At 34.3% G+C, this 26013-nt stretch overlaps 3 protein-coding genes across 3 annotated transcripts; 2 read left to right on the top strand and 1 right to left on the bottom strand.

The window, feature by feature from the left end:
- Nucleotides 27–8443, top strand: LOC109825679 (ribonuclease H2 subunit A). Its single transcript, XM_020392548.1, has 8 exons — nucleotides 27–109; nucleotides 223–294; nucleotides 5693–5816; nucleotides 5898–5985; nucleotides 6079–6216; nucleotides 6981–7068; nucleotides 7203–7323; nucleotides 8093–8443. The coding sequence occupies exons 1-8, from the start codon at nucleotides 73–75 to the stop codon at nucleotides 8271–8273; spliced, it is 849 nt and encodes a 282-aa protein (XP_020248137.1). The 5' UTR covers nucleotides 27–72; the 3' UTR covers nucleotides 8274–8443.
- LOC109825716 (kinesin-like protein KIN-5C) lies at nucleotides 9766–18257 on the top strand. The gene is made up of 23 exons (XM_020392592.1): nucleotides 9766–9964; nucleotides 10069–10198; nucleotides 11279–11437; nucleotides 11582–11931; nucleotides 12024–12162; nucleotides 12290–12387; nucleotides 12493–12649; nucleotides 13737–13806; nucleotides 13888–13964; nucleotides 14250–14303; nucleotides 14403–14483; nucleotides 14575–14686; nucleotides 14766–14852; nucleotides 14941–15116; nucleotides 15192–15353; nucleotides 15431–15538; nucleotides 15638–15796; nucleotides 15867–15950; nucleotides 16020–16225; nucleotides 16330–16431; nucleotides 16516–16625; nucleotides 17011–17162; nucleotides 17756–18257. Exons 1-23 carry the CDS (start codon nucleotides 9906–9908, stop codon nucleotides 17942–17944), a joined length of 3021 nt encoding a protein of 1006 aa, XP_020248181.1. The 5' UTR covers nucleotides 9766–9905; the 3' UTR covers nucleotides 17945–18257.
- On the bottom strand, nucleotides 19080–22421 carry LOC109825718 (ubiquitin-60S ribosomal protein L40). The gene is made up of 5 exons (XM_020392593.1): nucleotides 22262–22421; nucleotides 22095–22181; nucleotides 21691–21793; nucleotides 19428–19494; nucleotides 19080–19326 (listed from the first exon to the last, which is right to left on the bottom strand). The coding sequence occupies exons 1-5, from the start codon at nucleotides 22362–22364 to the stop codon at nucleotides 19300–19302; spliced, it is 387 nt and encodes a 128-aa protein (XP_020248182.1). The 5' UTR covers nucleotides 22365–22421; the 3' UTR covers nucleotides 19080–19299.

The raw sequence follows: 26013 nt of genomic DNA, 5'->3' as shown, positions 1-26013 counted from the left end.
GGGAAAATTCTAGGGTTTGCTCTGATCTTGGGTTCAGCTCCATTACCGAAATGGGCATCGGAGCCCTGCATCATGGGCATCGACGAGGCTGGAAGAGGCCCAGTTCTTGGTTTCTTCTTCAATCTTTTGCTCCCCAATTTTTAAAATTTTTTTAATTCACTTATTTGGGAATAAATCATCGTTTCTATGAATTTTTCGTTTATCCAATGAGCTCTGTTCTAGGTCCGATGGTGTACGGATGCTTGTACTGTGCTTGCTCTTATCAGAAGACTCTCTCTTCCCTAAATTTTGCAGGTCAGCCCTAATTAGACCATAAAAATGTCATCTTTTTCACAAATTTTGGTGCTTTTGATAACTCAGGTATTAATTGTGTTTCAAAATCTAGCTTGATTGGATCGAGGACTTGTTCCTTACCATTTGCTTCTTAGATTATAGGTTGAGATTCCAAAAAATGGAATTGGCATGAGAAAATGATTTTTAAAAAATTAAACTACCGTTCGCATTGTAGTTTAAAAAATTAAACTACCAATCGAATTGGTATGAAAATGTTTTCTAAAAAATTAAACTACCATTCGCATTGCAGTTAAATGTTTGAACCTAAGGAACACTTTCATTGATGAGGATTGAAGGAGAGAGAGAAGCTTCCAGAAAGGGTAACTAATGAAATTTGTTGTCGAACATGGAGAAGAAGAGCCAAATCAAGTGTTTCAAATTGTCTCCTTTCACTGGATTTTCTTTTTTGACATTAGTGTAGGCATGTTGTCCATAATAATACTTATAGAGTTTCTAACCCTCTTCTTGATTCACAGTCATTTAAGCATATAGTTTTGTTTGTCTCAGAAGTTATACCTAAGGAAGCTGCTTAGGCTTTAGTATCAGATTGAGTTTTAAGGAAAAACAGTAAGGTAAGTTTTTTTTATACTTTTCACCCTTCTTAAATAAATTTTAACAGAGTGCTCGCTAGAGAAGTCCACGAAGAAAAGAGAGCACTCAAGTTATTTGCTTTTTGAAGTCCATGTTTCCAAATCTTTTGTATCTTGCGTTCGTGAAATCAAAGGACTTTCGCTTTAAGTGAAGACTAACTACTTTTCTGGTGAATTTTAAATTGCCCTGGTAACCTGCTTTGTCTCTCTTTATTTCTTCTCGATCACAGAGTCTCACCTCTTAGCTAACTTAATAATGCGTCGATATTTTCATTAGCCATGAGAAAGGTTTTTTTTCGTCCGAGAAGTGTCTTAAGCATGTATCTTGTCAATTTTTAATAGCATACAACACAGATGTACTTTCCTATGCTATTAAACATTTACGCTGTCAAAATAAGTATATACATGAAGTCTTATCTCAAGAGAAAAATATATACTTGAAGTGCTGAACTTGTGTGAAAACACACTGAATGACTATCTACAAGTTAAGATAGTACTTCAGATGTAACATTGTTTTTTTTGGTTTTGTAGTGTGCTTATTTGAAGTTCAGTGACACTGCTGATTAAAATCACGAGCAGTCACAGCTTCTTAAGTTTCTGATTAATGAATTTAGTGGAAGAGACATGGAGAAAAATATTAAACCATAAATTAGACACGAGAAAGGTTTTTTTTCGTCCGAGAAGTGTCTTAAGCATGTATCTTGTCAATTTTTAATTGCATACAACACAGATGTACTTTCCTATGCTACTAAACATTTACGCTGTCAAAATAAGTATATACATGAAGTCTTATCTCAAGAGAAAAATATATACTTGAAGTGCTGAACTTGTGTGAAAACACACTGAATGACTATCTACAAGTTAAGATAGTACTTTAGATGTAACATTGTTTTTTTTATTTTGGTTTTGTAGTGCGCTTATTTGAAGTTCAGTGACACTGCTGATTAAAATCACGAGCCATCAGGCCCATCACAGCTTCTTAAATTTCTGATTAATGAATTTAGTGGAAGAGACATGGAGAAAAATATTAATGTAACATTTTTAATAACCTAAATTTTGCAGGTCAGCCCTAATTAGACCATAAAAATGTCATCTTTTTCACAAATTTTGGTTCTTTTGATAACTCAGGTATTAATTGTGTTTCAAAATCTAGCTTGATTGTATCGAGGAATTGTTCCTTACCATTTGCTTCTTAGATTATAGGTTGAAATTCCAAAAATGGAACTGGTATGAGAAAATGTTTTTTTTCAAAAATTAAACTATCATTTGCATTGTAGTTTAAAAAATTAAATCACCATACGAATTGGTATGAAAATGGTTTTGATTTTAAAAAAATTAAACTACCATTCGCATTGCAGTTAAATGCTTAAACCTAAGGAACACTTTCATTGATGAGGATTGAAGGAGAGAGAAAGAAGCTTCCAGAAAGGGTAACTAATGAAATTTGTTGTCGAACATGGAGAAGAAGAGCCAAATCAAGTGTTTCTCATTGTCTCCTTTCACTGGATTTTCTTTTTTGACATTAGTGTAAGCATTTTGTCCAGAATAATACTTATAGAGTTTCTAACCCTCTTCTTGATTCACAGTCATTTAAGCATATAGTTTCGTTTGTCTCAGAAGTTATACCTAAGAAAGCTGCTTAGGCTTTAGTATCAGATTGAGTTTTAAGGAAAAACAGTAAGGTAAGTTTTTTTTATACTTTTCACCCTTCTTAAATAAATTTTAACAGAGTGCTCGCTAGAGAAGTCCACGAAGAAAAGAGAGCACTCAAGTTATTTGCTTTTTGAAGTCCATGTTTCCAAATCTTTTGTATCTTGCGTCCGTGAAATCAAAGGACTTTCGCTTTAAGTGAAGACTAACTACTTTTCTGGTGAATTTTAAATTATCCTGGTAACCTGCTTTGTCTCTCTTTATTTCTTCTCGATCACAGAGTCTCACCCCTTAGCTAACTTAATAATGCTTCGATATTTTCATTAGCCATGAGAAAGGTTTTTTTTTCGTCCGAGAAATGTCTTAAGCATGCATCTTGTCAATTTTTAATAGCATACAACACATGTACTTTCCTAGCTATTAAACATTTACGCTATCAAAATAAGTACATACATGAAGTCTCATCTCAAGAGAAAAATATATACTTGAAATGCTGAACTTGTGTGAAAACACACTGAATGACTATCTACAAGTTAAGATAGTGAAAATACTCTAGAGGGGGAGAGGGGGGGGGGGGAATAGGATAATTGCTAATCTAATCTAAAATTAATATCAAAATAAAACTTATTATCTAATATATCCTAACAATGTGATATACAATGAAATATGCAAGGATATACAATAAGCAATAGGGGATATAAACAATGAGACAATGATAAGTACGACAATGCCAAACACAAACACAAGAATATGTTCACGGAGTTCAGTCACCCTCGATCTACGTCTCCGCTCCTCAGCCTCAAGGAGATTCTCCACTAATCAGTAATCACAACAAAAATAACTATACAAATCAATTTTCAACGCTCACCGATAACATTTACAAATCACACGTTGTCAATCCCATAAGACACTACTCTAAGTGTTGGCCTACCTGTGTCACCTTCCTCAAGTGCTTGGAATTACTACATTTCTCTAGGCTTTACAACCAACGCCACTCCTTTTGGAATTGACCACGGTCTCTCCTAACCACTCGTCTAAGTGTCATTGTATATTATAACGTGTTCTCAACAATAATGCACAAATAAATTTGTTTGTTCTCTAATACAAAGATGAGAACTAAGTTGAAGCTCACTCAAAAATACACTCCCACAACCCAAGTATACAATATGTGAAAATACTTGAACTAAAAAAGGTTGTGTATGAAATCAATAAGTAAAATAAAATCAAACTCGAATTAATCTAGCAAATATAAATATAACAATTGAAATATCAACAAGCTAGATAATTGAGTTTAGAAAACTTCTCTAAAAACAAAGAGAATTCTAGATTTGAGGTTGAGATGCCTCATTGATGAAATTTCTATTCTCTCTTTGTGAACTCTTTTCACACAAAACAAACCCACTTAAAACATGGAAACATATTGAAAAACAACTCTTGAAATTCTTGTGAAAACCCTTGAAAAACTTATTTAAAAAGCCAATGCAAGAAGTGGTATTTATACTCTCAAAAACAAAGCACACAAAAAACTAGCCGTTGTAGTGTCGTTGGTCGACTGATGGTGAGCATCAGTCGACTGATGAGATGACCGTTAGCTAAGTTCTGAAAAATCAACACTCCGTCGGTCGCTGATGAATCTCATCGGTCGACTGATAGGCTTGTTCGGTCGACTAATAAGGATCGGTCGACTGAGCAGAAACTAAACTGAAAATGCAGAATAATTTATCGATCAACTGATGCAAGTCATCGGTCGATTGAAAACACTGTTCAGTCGACTGATGGAGATCGATCGACTGGACAGAAACTATTTAGCAATTACAGAGCAGTTTATCAATCGACTGATGAACAGTGTCGGTCGACTGATAAACATGCACAACCCAATTTTGAATAGAAAAATTAATTTTCAAAGGGTGTTTAAAAATAGCAAATAAATTTCAAAAATTATGAAACTTGAGAAAATGTTTATATATATACATGAATATAAACATGTTAGAAAAGAAATTTTTAAAATATCATTTCCCATTTGTGAAAACTTATTATTTGCAAAATCACTCAAAATACGAAATCTCAAAACACTTGATTTTGACAAAATGATTTAAAACAAGTTTAAAACTTCTTTTGAGTGGATTAATAGACTTTATAAAAGATGTAAAATAGTATAATCAAGTCTTTAATCCGTAAACATGCAATTTTCCCAAAAAGATGTATAATGTGATAAATATGAAACAAATGTGTAAAACAATGAAAACGAATAAAATGTGTGTGTATGGTTTGAGCTCTAAGTGTAAACACACAAAGTATAAATCTAAACTACTATACCCAAGTAATAGATCTTTAATTAGTTCGTCTTGGTTGCGGATGAAGTGATGATAAATCTTGACTTGAATTGCGACGGTTTTATTCCGTTTTCCTTCCAACCTCCTTTGAATATGATCGTGAAAGCGCAAGACCATCCAACCTTCAACTCAGGATCTTTGTGTAGAATACCTAACAAGCAAACACAAACACTCAACAAACGTTGTTAGGAATTGTTTGTTAATCATCAAAACTAGATTAGACAATAGGCTCATAAACATGAGACCTAATAGATAGTACTTTATAAATGTAACATTGTTTTTTTTGTAGTGCACTTATTTGAAGTTCAATGACACTGCTGATGAAAATCATGAGCCATCACAGCTTCTTAAGTTTCTGATTAATGAATTGAGCGGAAGAGACACTGTCGTTCAAACTATAAATGAGCTCAATGCCACAAGTTTGTTGAAGAACAAATTAATAGAAACATGTGCATGCCTATGACCCAGAGACATGCAACACTGAATGAATCAAATGAATGGAACAAATAACTAGGTCATTGGAATATCATCTATTGAGTGTTTACATAAGAAGGCCACAAAACTTGCATAAATTTGTGGCCAAAGAACAGATCCTCACACTTCTAGACCTTGTATACTAAATTCATGTGAATGTTAAAGATCGCCTAGCAGCCTAATATGTATGGAGTATAGATCATCGACTTAAGTTACATTTGGCTTTTAAGTTGAAGATTGTTGCAATCAAAAGAACTTACATGGCCCCTAACTTGTTACTTCATGTCATTGTACTATATTCTTGATGTGCAGATTCAAAGACTCTGAAAGAGGAAAAACGGGAAGAGTTGTTTGAAAATCTGAAAGTGGATAATTGTATTGGATGGGAAGTTGATGTCATAGACCCAAGGGAGCTGTCAGCTAAGATGTTAAGAAAGTTAGTTTTGTGTGAATAACCAATATCTCTCTAACATCAAATTGGACCTTCTAAATCAAGATTCATGTTTCTTGATGACAGGTTAAAAGTTAACTTGAATGAAATTTCTCATAATTCAGCTATTGGCCTTGTCAGGAGGGTTATTAATATGGGCGTGTTATTAACTGAGGTAAAATCTCTGCTTTTCCTAAATTCACATTTGAACATTTTTCTTTCCCTTTTCATTCACTGACATTCTGTATTCTCATAATTTCTTAACAAGGTGTATGTGGATACTGTTGGAGATGCAGAGAAGTATCAGATTAAGCTATCGGAAATATTTCCAGGTGTGAAATTTGTGGTCTCCAAAAAAGCTGATAGCCTCTATCCAGTAGTTAGTGGAGCAAGCATAGTCGCAAAGGTGAGTATAGTTAAATCTCATAGCCTATGATCTTGTGAAGATTTCTCTGGCTTGTTTAGAAAGCTTAGCTTAAAAAAATAGATTGTCATAGTTTAGAAATCAAATTAATCGGAAAGCGACACAAGTTCTACATGTTACAACATATGTAGGACTTAACTGACAGTTGAAGTTACACTAATTGTGGCCCTTGGAGGCTTTATGGACTGTACACAAGGGATACTTCTTTGATGATACTGCCCCGAACCACCATCTAATATTTTGTTAGTACCAAGGTTTGAAGTATTGGCTCATACATATATGTAAACAATACTCTATTGAGCTTTTGATTCAATCCAGATGAAACCCTCTACTACTGCCAATATGACTAATATTAACTAATGCAAACTGATATTTGCTAATAGCGAGTAAACTATGTGATCCAAGGTTTGAAATACTGATTTCATTTATGAGTATTATATTGATAAAGATTTTTTTTTTTTTTGATGAATAGGACTTTTGAGATTAATTTAACTCATTCCGCGCACTCGTTGTTCCCATCCAAAATTATTAAGACCGACACAAATCTCCTAACATTGATACTGTCAATGGGAAATAAAGATTGCAATGAACCTCAGTTAGTCATGAAGAGTTATTGATTTGCTTCTTTGTTAAGAAAAAGTATTGTTAGAATACACTGATAATGTTGCAAATAACGTGATATGCTTGTATCCTCGTGTGCACATATGCGCACCCTCAAGTTTGATGATAGGGACATTCTAATGTAGGTTACTAGGGACAGGGCTTTGCGTGACTGGGTCCCTGATGAAACTGCTGACAACATGCACACGAACTTTGGTTCTGGATATCCAGGAGGTAGATAATCCTTAGATATGTATATGTATATCTACAGTTTTTTTCCTCATTATTTCTTGTACTTCTGTTCCTTCGTGTTTTTGGTCTTTAGAATCATTTTAGTGTGATGAAATTATTATGAAACTTATGAGCAGATCCCGAGACTAAAGCTTGGTTGGAGCATCACAAGCATTCTTTGTTTGGATTTCCCACATTGGTGCGTTTCAGTTGGGGTACATGCACCCCCTATTTCAAAGATTCTGTTGAGGTTCTTTGGTAAGCTTTTCATCATCAGTTATTGAACATTCATAACAAATTCCTAGCTTGCCTTGGCTTCTAAGACTTCCTTTTCTTTTCTTTTTTTCTTCTAATTAATGGAAACAGTGGTGTATTATCTGCGTCATTATATCTCCCCTTGTTAGTAATACTCCTCATCTGCCTAATGGCAACAATTTGTCACAAACTGCACCAGCTAGGAGAAGGGTTAATTGCAGATATACCCCTTTACTATCGCCAAATTGCAGATAGGCCTCCTCTACCTCTAGTGTTGCAAATAGGCCCATGGATTCTCAACTTTGTTAGTTTCATGTTAAAATTGAGCTTCATACAGTGGAACATATGAGATTCATAAACTGATTTTCTCACTGTAAACTCCATAACAATCATCACATATAACTACTTTAAACGGGAAAACTAACGGAGTTGAGAATCCGAGGGTCTATCAGTAACAATGGAAGTACTGGGGTCTACCTGCAATTTGGCAACGGTGCAGGCGGTCTATCTGCAGTTAACACATAGGAGACGTACCTGCAATTAACACATAGGAGAAGTCGTAAGAGAACCTGCTTCAAAAAGGATATCAGAACTTCAGCGAAGGAGATGACCAGTAACAGAACAATATGAAATAATAAGATACATGTAGTTGATCCCAAAAATGTGGTATGAAGTCTTTGTGTTTATGATCGCCGTCGCCTTTTTACTGACTATCTATAATCGAACTTATTGTTTTCGGAGATAATAAGTAATGGTTATCTTGTGGCTCTAGGGAGGCTGATAAAGAGGATGAAGAAGGGTCAAGAAATGGGAATGGCAAACGGCAGCTGAAACTGTCAAATGTAGGGTTCACCGGGTACAAGAGGAAAACCGAGGATATTGAATCCAGCGGCAAAGGTCGCTGCAAATTCTTCCAAGCCCGTAGGCTTGAGTTGGTCTCGAGCTTTCTTTGATTGTTTTTTTTTAAAAAAAATCCTAGTTGTAGATTGTATTTATTTGCGGCCTGATTGGAAGAAAAGACACCTATGAAAAAAAATTATTTTCATGTGTAATATTCTTATTATTTGTGTTGCACTTATATGGAAGGATGTTTTCTAAAAAAGGCGACAAATTTGCGACAGCATCTAAAGGTTGATTGTTTCTCAACTGCTAACGTTGAAGCCACAATCAAATGATTCATAACTATTCTAACTGCTACAATGCTCTCTAAGGAAATACTCTTTTTATTGTCCAGTTAACTATGCACCATTTATATAGTTATCATAATTAACAAAGCATAATGTTTATTAGTTACATGGTCATTGGAGACGAAGATCTTTTAAAGGTAAAGTGCAGATAACCCCTTAACTTGTAAGTTCACTTAGCACTTATATATTGTCATTTTTAGAAGGATAAATTTGGAGATAAATTGAGGGGTACAAAATGCTAACCAAATAGTCGATGGGTGTAAACTGCTAATGAATATACAAAATTAATCATAAATTAATTTCCAAAGCTAAGTTAATGGTTAATTAATTAATTTTCATGTACAATTTGGTAACTCTATCACTATTGATTATTAAGGGGAAGGTACTTGATAATTAACTGAAAAAATATTTTTACATTAAAACCACATATACTTTTACCCCAATTCAAACATATCACCTTTAAACTTTTTTTAATGCAAATCACATTTACTTCCTAATATGTTTGTAATGTCAAACATTTTTACTGTTCACACACGAAAAATCAGGTGTTCCCATTTTACCCCTTCTTCTTCCTTCCAACCCCTAAGTCTAACCCTAGTCTCCTTCATCCTCCTCTTCTACAAACCCTAGCCCTAACCTTAATCCATGGCAGCGACCTTCCCCAAACCCTAACCCTAATCCTAGTTCCCACTTGGGAAGGAATGAGAGAGGGGGAGGTCAGGGAGGAAGAGGGAGGACGAGAGAGAGGTGGAGGGGAGTTGGGGGAGGAATGAGAGGAAAGATGGGGAGAAGAGGAGGATGATGAGGCTAGGTTAGGGTTTGTGAGGAAGGAGATGAAAAAACAAGAAAATAGTGAGGGTAAAATGGTCATTCCGTGTATTTTCCAGCTGGAAACCGGATTAGATGTGACATTGCAAACATGTTAGCAAGTAAAAGTGGTTTACATTTAAAAAAAAATTTAAAGGTAGTAAGTATCAGTTTGGGTAAAAGTAAAGATGGTTTTGATGTAAAAACAAAAAAAAAGAGTGGAAATATGTAATTTCTGAAATCCTAAGGACAAAAGTGTAATATCCGTCACCCGCGGTCCCAAATAAAAGACCCCCACTCCGATCAAATAAGGGTACAGTCGTCCAACAACTCATAATCCCACCCTTTTCATCTCGACCGTCCAATCCGCAAGCAATAAATCCTACGGTCATCGCGCATTTCCCCAAATTTCAAATTGCTTTATGCCGATCCCGCTCCCATTTCAAACGAACCCCTAAAAAAAAAACAAAAGAACACAGAGGAGAGAGAAAAAGGGGAAATTTTTAGAGAGAGAAACTCCCATTTTATCTCACTAATCTGATCTCGATCCGCCATTAAAGAGCCGCTCCAAGCTTCGCCGTCTCTTCTAAGATGTCGTTTCGCCACGAGAAAGAGAAGGCCGTCAACGTCCAGGTCCTTCTACGTTGCAGGTAACAGCGAAAACCCTGGCCGAAAAAGTTAGGGCTAGGGTTAGGGTTTCGATTTCTGATGAATTTTGGAGGATTGAATGCTCTTTCTTGGGGGTAATTTTCAGGCCGTTCAGCGATGAGGAGCTGCGGAACAACGCGCCGCAAGTGGTGACTTGCAATGATTTCCAGAGGGAAGTGGCGGTGTCTCAGACGATCGCAGGGAAGCAGATTGATAGGATTTTTACATTCGACAAGGTAATTAATAAGTAAATCTAGGGTTTTAGGTTTGATTTGGTGAAAAAAGCATCGAAATTTTCATAGTGGGGCTTTTCTGTCGTTTATACCCTATGAAGTAATCTGAGTAAGTTTATATGAACGATTCGGGGCAAATTAGCAAGCATGAGATCGTTTCTGGATAAGAGTTTACTAAAATGACAAGAAGCTGTTGATTTTTTTTAAACTAGGATTTTAGCCATTTCTTTTCTGGAAAGAAGCGAATTGATAGACCTTACTAGGTTTTGTGAAGGTCCCTGTGTGTCATCCAGGGTTTTCGGGTTTAGTTCGTTACCATTCATTTGTTATATTGAAAATTTGCCCAGTTGTGTCGTTTAAATAATTAGATTAGATGATATTTGTCATGTTATGAACTGGAACCACCACTAGAACAATCATTAAATAAGAAATGTACCTCTTTTCAGATATTTATGTTTGTTCACACTTTCATGGGTGCACAAGAAACTGCAAATGTTGCTCAGAGTAGTGTTTTTTTCACTGAAGGGTTTTATCATGGAAGCCGAAAGTTTGGTATAGGATGATTACCTTTTGGAGAGGGTTTTATCTTCTATAGCTCTTATGGGAATCACAGTGCAAGTGTTTTGTGTATGATACAGAACCAACAGTTTTGAACTAGCACCAGTAAAATCTGTATGAGAAAATTGTAGGCTGCTAGTTTACTTTCATTCTCAATAGCCTGTTAAGTTGCATTTTTTTAACTTTCTTTTTAACAAACCAAAACATTGAATATTTCAGTTACAATTAGATATGAAAGAAGCAGTTAGCAGATTAGTACATTATCTTAAACAACGATTTTAACATGCATTAAATGCTTACAGTGGAATGGAGAACAATATTTTGGATTTCCAGACAAACTAGGCAAGCATGTATCCACAAGGAGAAATGAAATTATATGAATTTTGTAAACTAGTATATCTAAGAACAAGTTACCAGACTTTTTTACTGCTCCAAATTCTTCATGCATGGACTGTGTTTGGGGATCCACATAATAAACTACATGTGATGATTTGCTTCTCTCTTTGTTGAATTCATTGTACACAGGTGTTTGGTCCTTCAGCAAAGCAGAGGGATTTGTATGATCAAGCAGTGATTCCTATTGTAAATGAGGTCTTGGAGGGTTTTAACTGTACAATTTTCGCTTATGGCCAAACGGGTACAGGAAAGACATATACCATGGAAGGTGAATGTAGAAGATCTAAGGTGAGTTCTACCTGTTCTTCAAACATTATTTTTGGTTATTTTGTTTATATCTCATTCATTGGAGGCTCCATGCCCCCTTAATCACAATTGTTTCTGTTTATAATAGGATTAAAATCTAATATGTTGTTACGATAATACTTGCAGAGTGGACCAAATGGTCAATTACCTTCAGATGCAGGCGTTATACCAAGAGCTGTGAAACAGATATTTGACACCCTAGAAAGTCAAAATGCTGAATATAGTGTAAAAGTTACTTTCTTAGAGCTGTATAATGAAGAAATCACTGATTTGCTTGCTCCGGAAGAGATATCTAAAGTTGTTTTGGAGGAAAAGCAGAAAAAGGCATTACCACTTATGGAGGATGGTAAAGGGGGTGTTCTTGTAAGAGGACTCGAGGAAGAGATTGTAACAAGTGCCAATGAAATCTTTTATCTTCTGGAGAGGGGATCAGCAAAGAGACGTACTGCGGAGACTTTATTGAACAAACAATCAAGGTGATTTCGTACCCTTTTCCTTAATGGTTTCCTTTACTCTGAGTTGTTAGGTGTTACTTTATTCTGATTCTGATTATTTCTTGTTGCTTTAGTCGGTCACATTCTCTATTTTCCATTACAATACACATCAAAGAGGCCACCCCAGAAGGAGAAGAACTTATTAAATGCGGGAAGCTAAATCTAGTTGATCTTGCCGGATCAGAGAACATTTGTCGCTCAGGGGCGAGGGAGGTACGCCTACTAGATAACTATACTATTCGATAACTGCACCTAGTGGATTCTCTAGTCGCTATGCTATTTTGTTTGGACTATTAAGTTTGCCTTGCTTGAGACATTTTGTTTAATATTTTTCTCTAAGGGTCGTGCAAGAGAAGCTGGGGAAATAAACAAAAGTCTACTCACGTTGGGACGTGTAATTACTGCTCTTGTGGAACACCTTGGGCACATTCCCTACAGGTTTGTTATCTGCCCCATAAACCTGTTATCTGTGGTTTGGTCACTTCAAATTTATTGGTAAGCTCGTCATTTGAATTCAGTGTTGAAGGTCTATTGATCATGCAGGGACAGCAAGCTTACTCGGTTGCTTCGTGATTCACTAGGAGGAAGGACCAAGACTTGCATAATAGCCACTGTTTCACCATCTGTGCACTGTTTGGAAGAGACCCTTAGTACGTTAGATTACGCTCACAGAGCAAAAAATATAAAGAATCGGCCCGAGGTGCTTTAATTTCTCCATTTCTATATGTTTTCATGATTCTGTCTTTTGGTTGGTAAATAAATGGAATCCAGTTTTAGTTTTGTGGTCTGTTTATTCCGTAAATTGGAGTAGAGATTTTGGCCATGTATTCTCTAGCCTTGCATCATGAAGTTAAGAATTTCTGCATGTCGGCACTTGCTTTTGTTTTTTATGATTCCAATATGGGTAAACTTAGTTTAGAAAGTCTGCTCTTCCATGTCTAACATCATATACGTGCACGCGCACACAAAACACAACATAACACTTAGTTTAGAAAGTCTGCTCTTCCATGTCTAACATCATATACATGCACGCGCACACAAAACACAACATAACACTTAGCTTAGAAAGTCTGCTCTTCCATGTCTAACATCATATACATGCACGCGCACACAAAACACAACATAACACAAACACAGGTTATTGTGCAGTTTACTCAAAAATAAAAAAAATAAAATAAAAAAAATAAAATAAAAGATAGGATAGTACCATGCAGTAAGTTTTTAACATTCTAGTGTAGAGATAATTAAGAAATTTTATGTGGTCATAATTATTGATTCCACATTGTAAAATATTGCCCCTTGAAATGACTCGATTCTCTTGATTGACGTCAACTAACTATTCATCATAGACTTATATTGTAGGTTCTTATTCTTTTTTGTTTTCATTCTTCCCATAATGCTTGTAAGCAATGCTAGTTCACGATCTTGGCTATGCAAGAGTTTGTCATGTCCAGTGCCTTTATTTTTTCACTTGTATGCGCCTGCATTTTACTACTAATCTCTTATTGTTAAATAGAAAAGCTGTTTGTTAGATTGTAATTCATGTCTTTGCTGACTTGAAAATTATACAGTACACATGACACTTGCATGCCTCTAATTACCATATGTATATTAACTCACTTTTTTATGATGCCGTCAGCACTGGTTTTATTTTCTCATAGCAAGATAAGGTTTATGGTTTAAATTTAAGCAACACACATGACCATACTCGTCTTCTATCCTTCTTCCCCCATTTTTTGTTACTATGGATTTTTTCCTTCATCACCAATTACCTGCGCTGATTTTAGGTGAACCAAAAGATGATGAAATCAACTTTGATCAAAGACCTCTATGGGGAAATGGACCGGCTTAAAGCAGGTAGAGCCCCTTGTTAGCTTTGATAGCTCATTCCAGGTGCAGAGTTTTAGCAGGAGAGTTGACTCAATGTTTATTTCTCAGAACTGAATGCTACTCGTGAGAAAAATGGAGTCTACATACCAAAAGAAAGATATTCACAAGAGGAGGCTGAAAGAAAGGTACAACACATATCCGATTCTAATTTTATCTGATGCCCTGAACCTTTGTGCACAAGTGAGTTTGTAGTCTTGTCCCTGTTCAGTCTATATGCACGGTTACCAAAAGGATCCCCACCACTTCGTGTATCTTACATCTAAGTGCTAAGTGCCTTTTGGTCTGTTGTGAAATCTCCACTCCACCCATATTTTGTTAGGAGGCTCGCAACTGATATTCATTAGAGGGTAATTTTTTTTCAAAGTGCCCACAAAGTTATTTTGTTAATGCTTTTTTTTGATTCTTCAAAGGCAATGGCAGAGCAAATTGAGCAAATGGGGGTCTCACTAGAAACCCAACAAAAGGTTAGGTTGCTCCTGCAATGGATATTTCTTCCAACATGAATTTTGGTGTTACTCCTGTATCTGCTCCAGCTGTGCATAATAATTCTTGCATTCTTGCAGCAAATTGAGGATTTACAGGAAAGTAATGACACACAACTGCATCTTGTTGCAGATCTGAGAAAACAACTTGATGCAACAGAGGTGTGTGCTATTATGGTTGTCGTTGTTGTTGTTGTCATTCAGGCCTTATATTTGTTCAATGGACTTTATTCCTTTGTGTTTCTTTATGCAGAAAAGCTTGAACCATACTAGCAAGTTATTAGCTATTGCAAAGGAGGATCTCCAGCAATCCCAATATACCCTGAAAGAGAAAGACTTCATCATATCAGAACAGAAGAAAGCTGGTTTGCAAAAGTCCAGATATTTTTATATATAAGCTTAAAGAGTATTAGTTTTATTTATTTCTATAATTTTGTTGAACAGAAAATGCTTTGGCTCATCAAGCATGTGTTTTGCGGGCAGACTTGGAGAAATCTATTCGTGATAATGCTTCGTTGTTTTCTAAAATAGGTATTGTTTGCATTTGACAACTTACAGGTCTGAGCTTTTTTAAAAATAATAATGAGACTTCGTTTTCCTGATGGATTTGATTCCACAGCCAGAGAAGACCAACTGAATGCTGCAAATAGGTCAACAGTCAATAGTTTTCAGGTTGATCTCACAGATAAAGTTACCTCACTCTGCAAAATTTTAGCTACATCAATGGAGAAACAGAATAAACACCTTCAGTCTGTTGGGGATCTTTGTCAATCTTGTCTAGATTTCCATGACAAGGTAAGTACATTTGCTTATCTTATGTCTGCACCCCTTCGGAGACACTTGTCCATCTATACTTCACTTCATATGCAGGCAGTCTTAGAACTGAAGAAGAAGGTGTCAAACTCAAGGGCACTGTGCATTTCTCATGTAGAAGGAATTCAGAATGCAGTACGCTTGCATAAATCAACAAGCGATGCTGGCCTCGAAGAGATCTCATCTGCTGCTGCTGCCAATTGCTCCTCTCTTCTTCATGTATGTATTAAGGCTTAACTTTTAAACTAATGTTATAGCCCTTACCGGAATTCACCAATTAACTGCTTGTGCATCAGTTGCTAACTGTGGGGGAAGGAGAAACAGATCTTATCTTTAAGAATCTACAAGGTACTTTGTCTATTCATCGAGGAGAGATTGCAAGCTTCACTCAGGAGCTGAGACAGGTTTGTAACTTTTATCATTTCCTGTAATACTTGTTAGTTAAAAAATTATCTTGAAGTTTCTGATTACTCATTCATCAACCATCTTCATGTTAATGGCAGAGGTTTTCTTCTAGTTTGGAGCATACAAAGGAGATGTCCAACTTTATCTTTGAACTTCTTGAAAAGCTGGGTGCAGAATCAAGGAAGCTTCACAGTCACTCGAATCTGGTGCATGAAGCTCAGGCGGCTAGCCTTGCTGATTTCCAGAAGGCTTATGAGGTGTTTTTCACATCTTTGAGGCTTATTTATGTGACTTTGTCGTATAATTTAACTTTGGTGCTATAAACAGGAGGAATCAAGGTCCGAAGCAGAAAAGCTTATAGCAGATTTGACGAGTCTAGTGTCCAGTCACATGCACCGACAAAAAGAACTGGTCTGTCCTATCATATATGCTTGCTTTCTTATGATCTTCAGCAAGCCCACTCATTACTGAGCTTTCCAGGTCAATGGAAGACTCACTGCATTTAGGGATTCTGCTTTGGAGAACAAGACGGTTTTTGATGAGCATGTATCATCTGTCAATGGCATGACAACTAATGCCAAGAGGAAATGGCAAGAATTTTCCATGAAAGCACAGCATGATTCCGAAGATGGTTCCAACTTCTCTGCAGCAAAGCATTGTCGTATGGAACTTGTTCTTCAAGAATGGTTTGTTCTGAGGCCCAACTTTGTCCTTTCCTACTTCTATTGTGATATTTATGCAAATTTGTTTTTCGCTTATTGCAACCTCCTGTGATCTTAACTTATCACAGTGAAAACACTGTTAATGCTGCCTGCCAACAGTGGAAGAAGATACATGCATCTGTTAATGAGATGAGCAGTAAGCATGTCGTCGACATGGATGCACTTATTCGGTTAGTAGAGTTTGAATGCATTTATCCATATTTTTTTTACTCTAATATATATGATGGTAGGTTACTGATACTTTTTGTTCGTAGAAACGCCATTGAGAGTAATGAGCAACATGATTCTGAGGTTGCATCAGCACGAAGTATTGCTGAGGAGGATGCATGTAAGAATAGCAAAGATATTCAACATCATTTAGAGAGTGAGTTTCCCTTCATCATCTTGAATTTCTCTACTGTGAACAATAAGCACCTGATGTGGGGTCATTTGTTTAATCTAAGATCAGGATAAAATATGAACCTTGATTAGTTTAAGTGTGGACAGTTAATCTAAATTGTGGATTGTGTATACCAAACCTCGTAGCATTAGTAGCCACTAACCTGGAAGTTCGAACATCCAACCTTGCACCGTTTGAGACATCGGACTTCTGAATTATTTTTGAGAACTGGGTATTTCTGTATCGCTGGTTTCAACGTATCTTGCAATTAAGTCAGCCTCCTATTTCTATTTTGAGGTTAACATTTCTCTATCGTCAGCTTATGAGGAGTATACTTCTTTGACATACCAAACATTATTTTTTTGTTTAGGTATAATGGAATACGACAAGGAATCGAATAAAGGAACTTTGACAGAAATAGAAATCCACGCTGAGACTCTGCAGCAGCTGCAGGAGGATCATAGGAGCTGGGCCTCTGATGTCAACGAGTACGCAGAGAATACCTTCCAAAATACATACAAGGTAAGCCAATTGCTATATTTCTTTGAGGCTAAACAAACTACGATGGGAAAATTTCTCATATACCTCAGACAGTAGTATAAGTTGGCATGTGATATACTACTGGCTTACTTTGGCCATCTTGATGTTATTTACTTTAAGATAAATCTTTGGGGAGGGAAAAAAAATCTGACATTTAATTGTAAATCATGATCAAGTTTACATTCGATTAAAAAGCAACCAACTTTTCGGTCATACATGCTGATGTGGTTGAAAATAATTAAAGGGGACTTTTGTCAGAGATGTTGATGGCTTAGAGTTGGTAGTTTTATTAATTAAAAGTAAACAAAATTGTTATCTTGTAATAAAATTTTAAAGAATGCTTGTTTTTTGCCTTCAAAAATTGTCCTTTATCTAACTGCACTCGCATCTTCTCCCTCTTAATTGGTAGGCATAAATTTTAGACATTTAACAATGTTTATAACTTCATCAGGATAATTTTGCGATAACACGTTGTATTTTTCCTTTAGATTCATAGATTTGTGAAAGTTACCCATCAGTAAATATTGTGAACCTTCCGCAAATCTAAACTTCACGCCATACCTTATATTGATCAGGATTATGAGCCTAGCGGTGAGACACCGTTGCGGTCTGAGCCCAACGTGCCAAGCAAGGGTACCATCGAGTCGCTTCGAGCAATGCCAATGGATACTCTTCTAGAGGAGTTTAGGGAAAACAACCCTTACGAATCGTCGAAGGAGAAGCCCTCGCAGATACCAAGATCGCCCCTCATTCAACTGAACTGATTGGTTTCATAACACAAGCTATTCTTGTGTAGTTGTTGTGTGATGTATTATTGTTATTATTATTTACAGTGTTTGCTAGTGTGAGAGGGGAGCTTTCTTAGGTCCTCGTATTCAAATTTTTTTGCCAATGTATCGCATAGATGCAAGAGTAGCGGATGGGTAAACATTCTTCCTGATCTATGTTATGTACATAATATAGACTGATTGTAGTTTCTTGATTCCCAAATCTCTGATCTATGTTATGTACATAATATAGACTGGTTGTAGTTTCTTGATTCCCAAATCTTAGTTGAGTTTAGAATTGTTTCTCGAATGGACTGTCATCTCATTTCCATTTCCCCTTAAATAGTATTACATATAATTTTATAGGTAGGGAATTGTTTTGTGCGATGGATACAAATTACGTACTAGTTTACGAGAGGGGATTTGGATTATCTGAAATCATTTGATTCAAAGTCTAGAATAGTTACTGTTATAATTTGTGGTAGCCACAAAAACACCATTTACGGACAGAAAATACATTATGCTAAACTTCTTGCTCTATTTACACGTTAGACAGTAAAATTCAATGCCGAAATGGAGAAGGACGGTTACAAATGCTTAATATTTTCCTTCTTAATATTTTATTTATTAGCTAAACAAAAAAAAATCAAATAAAATAAGAAGCACTATTTTCACTACTTTAACAAAAGGTTAACATATATATAAACAATATCGAGGAACTTAATAACAAACATAAACATAAAATTTTGTGCTTAATGATTCTCATTCAATCATTTAAATGAGAAACTACATTCACTTGGTTTAAGAGTAGATAGAAATGAACCGTTCCTTTATTATATACATTATTTTCATTACTTCTTACTTCATAAATTAAAAATTCTCTTCTTTGATCTATTTTCTACTCATGATTCTTCGATCTACTTTCCGATAATACTTCTGTCAGACCAAACGGACCCTTGATGTCGAGAGAAGCGTTCAAGACCTGATGCCTTAAAAGAGAATTTGAACTAGAATAAGGCAAATACTGGAATTTTAACGCTTGTGTCTAAAATATACAAAAGAGCGTTATCAGCAAAATAAACATCACCCACCCACCATCAGACAAGAAAAAAAAACATACACAGCCATCAGATGTAAAAGTTTTATCTTACTAACCCATAATCTCTGCAAATAAAATGTAATATAAAACTCAAAAGACCAAAAGAGCTAATATAATCTGATAATACAAGCAAAAGTTATTGTTCAACATCACTGGAAAAACAGCAGTTACTTTGTTATGCAAAAGGCATATAACAGGTGAACTAAAGCAGCAGTAACAGACTGAAAAAAAGGCAAACAAGCAGATAATTAGTCTACTTGATCTTCTTCTTGGGCCTCAACTGCAAAACATCAAGAAAATTTCTAGTTAATTAATATGCGCAGAAAAAAATCATAAGTTATTTGAACCATAACACAAATCTTTCCAAGCATTCAAATTTACCTGGTTGCTGTGACCACACTTCTTCTTTCGGCAGTTAACAGCCCTGGGATGAAGCCTTGCATAGCACCTAGAATACCCAAAAGTAAATAAATAAAATATACATTCATAGTTAGTTTAAAAATCAATAAATATTTCTTTCTGCCTAATTGTATTAGTTAAAATCTTTAATAAAGCATTGCCAACAAAAATAAAATATAGACAAAAGGAACACCAACTACAGAATATCTGTCATTCTTATGCTACAAAACTTCAACCATTTAAACAAGTACTGCGATAAATTTGAGAAGACAAGGCAGATCAAGTTTATTATACACAATGATTAGATTTGAAGAAACAATATCTAATTATGTTATTATTGACCAATATTTTAATAGGCAATGAAAATGAGTTGATAAAGAAAGAACCAATGGCAGCAATTTTTACCAAGAATCATTTACCTTAAAAATATTGGCAGAATTACGAACTGTTAGATTTGTCCCTTAATACCATGTGTTTTCTATCATTCTAAAAATCCCAGAAAGATGCACTTATATAGGGAAATATGACCGGGAAAAGAACCAATTTGAAGGGAACACTAGTGATAAATTCATGCAAAGGAACCATTGACCGTGCATCAAGTAACATTGGACAAAAAGCTAAGCATTTCATCACTACAGTGATGCAAATTTGTCAGAGCAGAATATTTTCCTTATTTAAGAGTGGGGAAAAATTGGTACTATAAATTTAATAAATAGATGGTTGATAGCCATGAAAGATTAGGTTCCGAAAACCAAAAACATATATGGAAAACTATGTCCTCAACTTCCAGATAGTGTTTTTTCACACTAGTCGAAATCGGAACTCCCAAATAAAATCCTCACAGTCAAAATAGCAGCAAGCTGTTACTAATCCCGAGGATTTACACGAGGAAGATCATATACCAACAAAGAAAAACACCCACAAATAGGAAAATGAGACGGCTCTGAAGAAATACTCTCCAAAACCTGGACATTATTGTTGCATGGCTATGACTCAAAACGCTTCCACTAAATAGGAAGGCGATCTTAAGGGCCTTGCTTGAATTCAGATACTCAAAACCTTTGCATAGAAAAGAAATTCATTATTGTGGAACTAACAGTAGGCACCATACTACATGATGATCACTCAGACCAATGAATTTGAAAAGTCAAGAAGGCAGAAAATAATCTATGACACAAACAAAAAATAAAACTTCAGGCAATACAAGCAAAAATAAAGGAATTATGGACAAGTACAATAAAAACTTAAATAAAACAAAAACTAAGATAAATTGGCTGCTAGGTAGAAAGAGGAACCTGCCTTTAATAGAGCTTGATGGAGAAAGAACTCCATTAGCTAAGAATAAAATCATTGCCTTTTTAGCACAAAATGATTATTCAAAAAAAGTAAATTTTCTTAAAAGTTAAAAACAGTAAATGAAAAATAGCATGTCCTCAGAGAAGAGGAGAGCAATGATAAGGGTACAATGAAACATCTGACAACAAGATAGCAAGAAGCCCAATTAACATTTGAAGTCAGTATAAGAACCCTGTTTAAGCCCAAAATGGAATTATATCTAGCAAACACTTCCACCAGCAAAGATCCCAAAACTATAATGTTCATGTAAAAGCATTCTAGTTCCACCATTGGTTCCCTCACACTCAGGAAAAGTATTATGTGTGGTTACATAATTTACTTCATTATTATAACAGCAAGCAAAAAATCATGTAATGCATCATCATTCAAAGACAAAAAGAATCATCATGTTAAGTGCTTGTCTTTTAATTGTCAATAACCATGTCATTTTAATTCTTATTGTGAATTTAAACCATTTCAAATCAAATTTGTTTTGACCATTAACAATTTTTTAAATTTAGTTTTTAATTACTTACGCGTGCATCCAAAACCTAGTGCTCAAAACCAAGCTTAGATGAACAACAGAACCGTGCACAAATTTATAGTAACCTAGTGATCAAAACTAAGCATAGGCGAACAACAGGACCGTGCACAAATTTACAGTAAAAATGATATTATTATAACATTTAAAAGACCAATAAGATGTAAAACCTATGAAAATCAGCTGCAACTAAAGAAATGCAGATGATAAAGTTAAAGGTATAGTTACTTTTCGGGCCCATGGCAATTTCTTAGGCACGATTAAAGCCCAGAAAAACTAAAACCAATAGTTCCCAAACCCAATTCAAAATAAATCTAAATTAAAATAGATATTTATAAATAGCCAACAAAGACTAAAAAAAATGCTTACTTCCTGCAGATCATCTTATCTTGATTATACTTCCTCGCAAGAGCCATAAGAGAGGGCTCAATGATGCCACCCCTCAGCCTCAGCACCAAATGCAATGTGGACTCTACAAAATTTTCAAAACAAAAACAAATTCAATACACAAAACCCAAAAATCGCATATATCTAGTCCAAACACCAACGCATAAATCATGGGTTTTCTTTAGCCTATATACCCTCCAAATCAACCATATTTGCAGATTTACCCCCCAATCCTAATCCAGATATTCGCAAAATGTAGACACACGTTGAGTTAAACTCGGCGCGGTCAACATTACATAAACTCCAACAAAGAAACGAACTTTAACGCACAAAAACCCTAAAAATGTAAAATTTACAATTCCAAACACAAAAGATTGCAATCTCACCCTTCTGGATGTTGTAATCAGCGAGAGTCCTCCCATCCTCGAGCTGCTTCCCTGCAAAGATGAGCCTCTGCTGATCCGGAGGGATCCCTGCACAGAATCAGGGTTTTCAGCGGCAATCGCAACTAAAGAACGCAACTTTTTTTTGAAGAAATTCAAGGGAAAAATACCTTCTTTGTCCTGGATCTTGGCCTTGACGTTGTCGATGGTGTCGCTGCTCTCGACCTCGAGAGTGATGGTCTTCCCAGTTAGGGTTTTGACGAAGATCTGCATCTTGGCGGTGGTCCTGAAACCCTAGGAGAAAATAATGGAATGGAGTTAGAAATTTATAGGGTGGAGGGTTTTTGGGGGGGGGGTTTTTTTTTTTTTTTTTTTTTTTTTTTTTTGGTGACGGCATCGTTGCTGGGCTGCAAAGTGTTTGTTCTTTGGGCCGCAGGCAGAGTTTATGTGATGGCCTGTTAAATAGTAAGGCTTATTATTAAGGGTTAAACGTGAATAGACTCTAGAGTGATTTATTTTACTATTAAACCATAAAAAAAAATTGAGGGGGCTTATAGACCCGATATATATATATATATATATATATATTTACCCTTTATTATCATACTCCCTTTAAAAGCACGAGTTCAGAAAATCTTTTTTAGACAAATATACCCCTTTATAGTTTGAACTACCTTATCTATAATCAAATTCTAATTTTCAATGGTCAATATTACCCTTCACTATTTTGAATATTTTATTTATATCTTAATCTATCCTAATCATAATCATATCTTATCCTAATCCTATGTGAACCATGTTTAGCTTAACAATTTAAAAAAACTAATATTAATAAAATATATAAAACATAAAAATGATATTAGTTTGTTAAGATAAAGAAATTACAAGTAGATAACATATTATAATACATGAAGTATTGCAAAAAAACCATAAAAAGTTTTAAAATTACAGAAAAGACCCTGAAAAGTTCAAAATTATAAAACTCATCCAAATGTCTCAAAACTTAAAATAAAAAACATGAAATTAAAAAATTAACATCAGTTTGCAAAGAATTTAAAATTTACAATTAACACCTCAATGTCTCAAAAATTATAGAAACACCCTCAAAAGTTTAAATTACAGACAAGCACATTAAAATTCTAAAATTTTAAAACTTACAAACAACACAGATGAATTCAAGAGATTACCATGATACACCTAAAATTTTTGACATTTAAATTTAAATTTTTTAATTAACACCATCAATATCTCAAAAATTATAGAAACACCTTCAAAAGTTCAAATTATAAAAAGCCACCCTAAAATTCTAAAATTTGTAAATAAAATAAGATGAATTCAAGATATTACCCTTAGACACCTAAAAAATTAAAATTTACCAAAATTAACCTCAAAATTTTTAAAAAACTCCTTCAAAATTTAAAAATCGTAAAAAAAAACTCTAAATTTTTAACTAGCACACATCAAATTCGTTGATTGGTAGACCGCTGAAATTTAATATTTTTCAAAATTAATCTATAGTTTTAATAATTGCAAAAGACACCCTTAAAATTTTAGAGTTACAAGAAATATACTAACATTTAAAAAATTACCACCAACACATGAAACATAGAATTTACAACTACCAAACTTAAAAGTAAATTTTTTAAAAACTCTTTCAAAATTTTAAAAATTATAAATCACACCCTCAAAGTTCAAAACCACAAAAATGGGCTAAAATTTTAAAACTTGGCAAAGAAAAGTGTAATTGTTTGGTATTTTTCATATATATATATATTAAAATTTCTAATTTAGGGATTTACTATCCATTTTCAGCATCTAAGAATAGTCTAAGTTGATACTGGTAAACAAAAACAATAAGAATTGATTAAAAACATCCGGTTAATGGATAAAATTTTTAAAAATATTATAGATTAAAAATTATCGGCACTATATAAATTAAAGTAATTTCATATAATTTTAGTAATAAGTTGGGGTAGCCAAAATACATTCGTAACATTAATTGATAGATGTTTAAATCCATAGAAATGATAAAACACTATAATATTATACCTTAGCATTAATTGATTTTAATTTAGAAACTTTAATCTTTGACGTTAATAATATTTATAGGGTAAAAGAATACAAGGAATTACATATGGAGAAACTATTAGAATATTTAGAGATAACTTTAAAAGAATTGAGTTATTTCCATTGCAAATGGGAAAGTGATGGAAATAAATCTAAAATTCAGAAAACGTCAATGAATCACTTGAATTGGCATTAACATAAGACATATCTATTAATGAAGCACTGAATGAGTTACATTAAAAAATAATTTAATAACTTTATCCTAATCAAAGAAAAAATCTCCATGGAAGACATAAGAAAAATTAGTAAGTATTCATAAATTCCATACTGTGTTCTTCAAATTAAATATTAATATTATAATCTAAGAGAAATTAGTAATGAATAATGCAGGTATTTATTTTAGATCTTTATGAAAAATGATAAGGATAGAGCAAAGGTAATATTATTGAAATAACAGAAATTCTTATTGGATGCACATCAGAAGAATTCATTTTAGAGGAAAATAAAGAGATAGCTTCTAATTTATTTAAGTAATAAATTAGGAACACAAAGAATTTTATATATATGAAATTAATATTTATTCTCATTGAAATAGAAAAAAAAATCAAAGTCTATATTTTGAGCAGTTTGTGTTGAACATCATAAGTACATTTGACTTCTTTGTAAAGTTAAATGAGATGATAAAAAATTAACGAGCCTAGGAAAGATAATAGCATAAAAAATACAAAATTAGCCTGATGTCACAATTGATGTAGATGATGAAGACAATACTCTAGAATTGTCCGAGAAATGATAAATGATAAACCTGAAGAAGGATTGATCTTAACTCAATAAAAAATAAAATAGAAGAAATAAAAACAATATTTTATGAATATTTTATAGAATAGTTTAATTATTTTGAGTGAAATTAGGAATCTTTAGAAGGGAGTTTCATGAATTTTTTTCAGTACTTTTATATTCTTATGTGGATGTTTTTATCATATAAAAGTATACTAGAGTTAGCATTAATCTTTAATTTATATTTTTTTATGAAGTCTATCAATGATTAGGAATAAACTTCATATTCTCTTTTGCATCGTTTTAACATACTTTAAATCAATCATTTTGCCATATTGGTTTTAAATATTCACCTTCCTTGTATAACACTATTTTAATATTTTTCACTTTGCAATGCTATACTTTCTCAAATAAAGCTTAGTTTCATATCGGTCAAAAATAATATGAAAATTCAAATTATTTTTAAATTATATTTGTTTTTTGTCAATTCAAATATCAACATGAAAATTTAAATTGGGTGTATCCCATTTAAACAAACATAAAAAAATAATCGGGATGTAAGAGTTTAAAGAAAAAAATGAGCACAAACTGCCAAAAATACTTAATCATGGTATTAAATCACGTGCATTGCACGTGTGTAAAAACTAGTCAATGATAAAAGCACATGTTGACTTTCGTGTCAGCTTCACATAGTTATGTCCCCGGAAACGTAGCCCCTGAACGCGGGGGGAAAAATATCATAGAGATGCGAGGACTCTTTATTAAAAAAAGGTATATGCGGAAACTGAGTTGCACATACATTTATATTTTGTTTGAAATGATCGATATTCTACCTGTTAATACTAATTTTATTGTTCGTACGTACTTGCTTTTACCCATACCGTGTTGAGGCAATTTCCAGGAGCCCAAAGGTCAAGTACATCTTTGTCCAGGAGCAATAATCGGAGTCATATCATCCACTTGGCACAATAATCCAAGCAAGATCCTCCAACATATCTCCCGCGCGCCATCTTTGATCAGCGTCTCTAATGCAATCAATGCTAGAAGTTGCCCTTCGTGAGATAGAGATTATCCTCAT

This window comes from Asparagus officinalis, chromosome 10, assembly GCF_001876935.1.
Source record: "Asparagus officinalis chromosome 10, Aspof.V1, whole genome shotgun sequence".
In the NCBI taxonomy this organism is placed as follows: domain Eukaryota; kingdom Viridiplantae; phylum Streptophyta; class Magnoliopsida; order Asparagales; family Asparagaceae; genus Asparagus; species Asparagus officinalis.
Note: the sequence above shows the minus strand (reverse complement) of the source record. Positions and strands in the feature narration are given on the sequence as shown.

Excerpts from the sequence above, each read along its gene's own strand:
- LOC109825679 (XM_020392548.1), top strand. The coding sequence starts at position 73 with ATGGGCATCGACGAGGCTGGAAGAGGCCCAGTTCTTG. Across the intron at positions 5,817-5,897 it reads TCAGCTAAGATGTTAAGAAA|GTTAAAAGTTAACTTGAATG; the intron begins GTTAGTTTTGTG and ends TCTTGATGACAG. Across the intron at positions 7,069-7,202 it reads TGGTTCTGGATATCCAGGAG|ATCCCGAGACTAAAGCTTGG; the intron begins GTAGATAATCCT and ends ACTTATGAGCAG.
- LOC109825716 (XM_020392592.1), top strand. The coding sequence starts at position 9,906 with ATGTCGTTTCGCCACGAGAAAGAGAAGGCCGTCAACGTCCAGGTCCTT. Across the intron at positions 14,687-14,765 it reads ATCAGAACAGAAGAAAGCTG|AAAATGCTTTGGCTCATCAA; the intron begins GTTTGCAAAAGT and ends TTTGTTGAACAG. Across the intron at positions 15,117-15,191 it reads GTCTAGATTTCCATGACAAG|GCAGTCTTAGAACTGAAGAA; the intron begins GTAAGTACATTT and ends CTTCATATGCAG.
- LOC109825718 (XM_020392593.1), bottom strand. The coding sequence starts at position 22,364 with ATGCAGATCTTCGTCAAAACCCTAACTGGGAAGACCATCACTCTCGAG. Across the intron at positions 21,794-22,094 it reads TGATTACAACATCCAGAAGG|AGTCCACATTGCATTTGGTG; the intron begins GTGAGATTGCAA and ends AAAATTTTGTAG. Across the intron at positions 19,495-21,690 it reads GATAAGATGATCTGCAGGAA|GTGCTATGCAAGGCTTCATC; the intron begins GTAAGCATTTTT and ends TGGGTATTCTAG.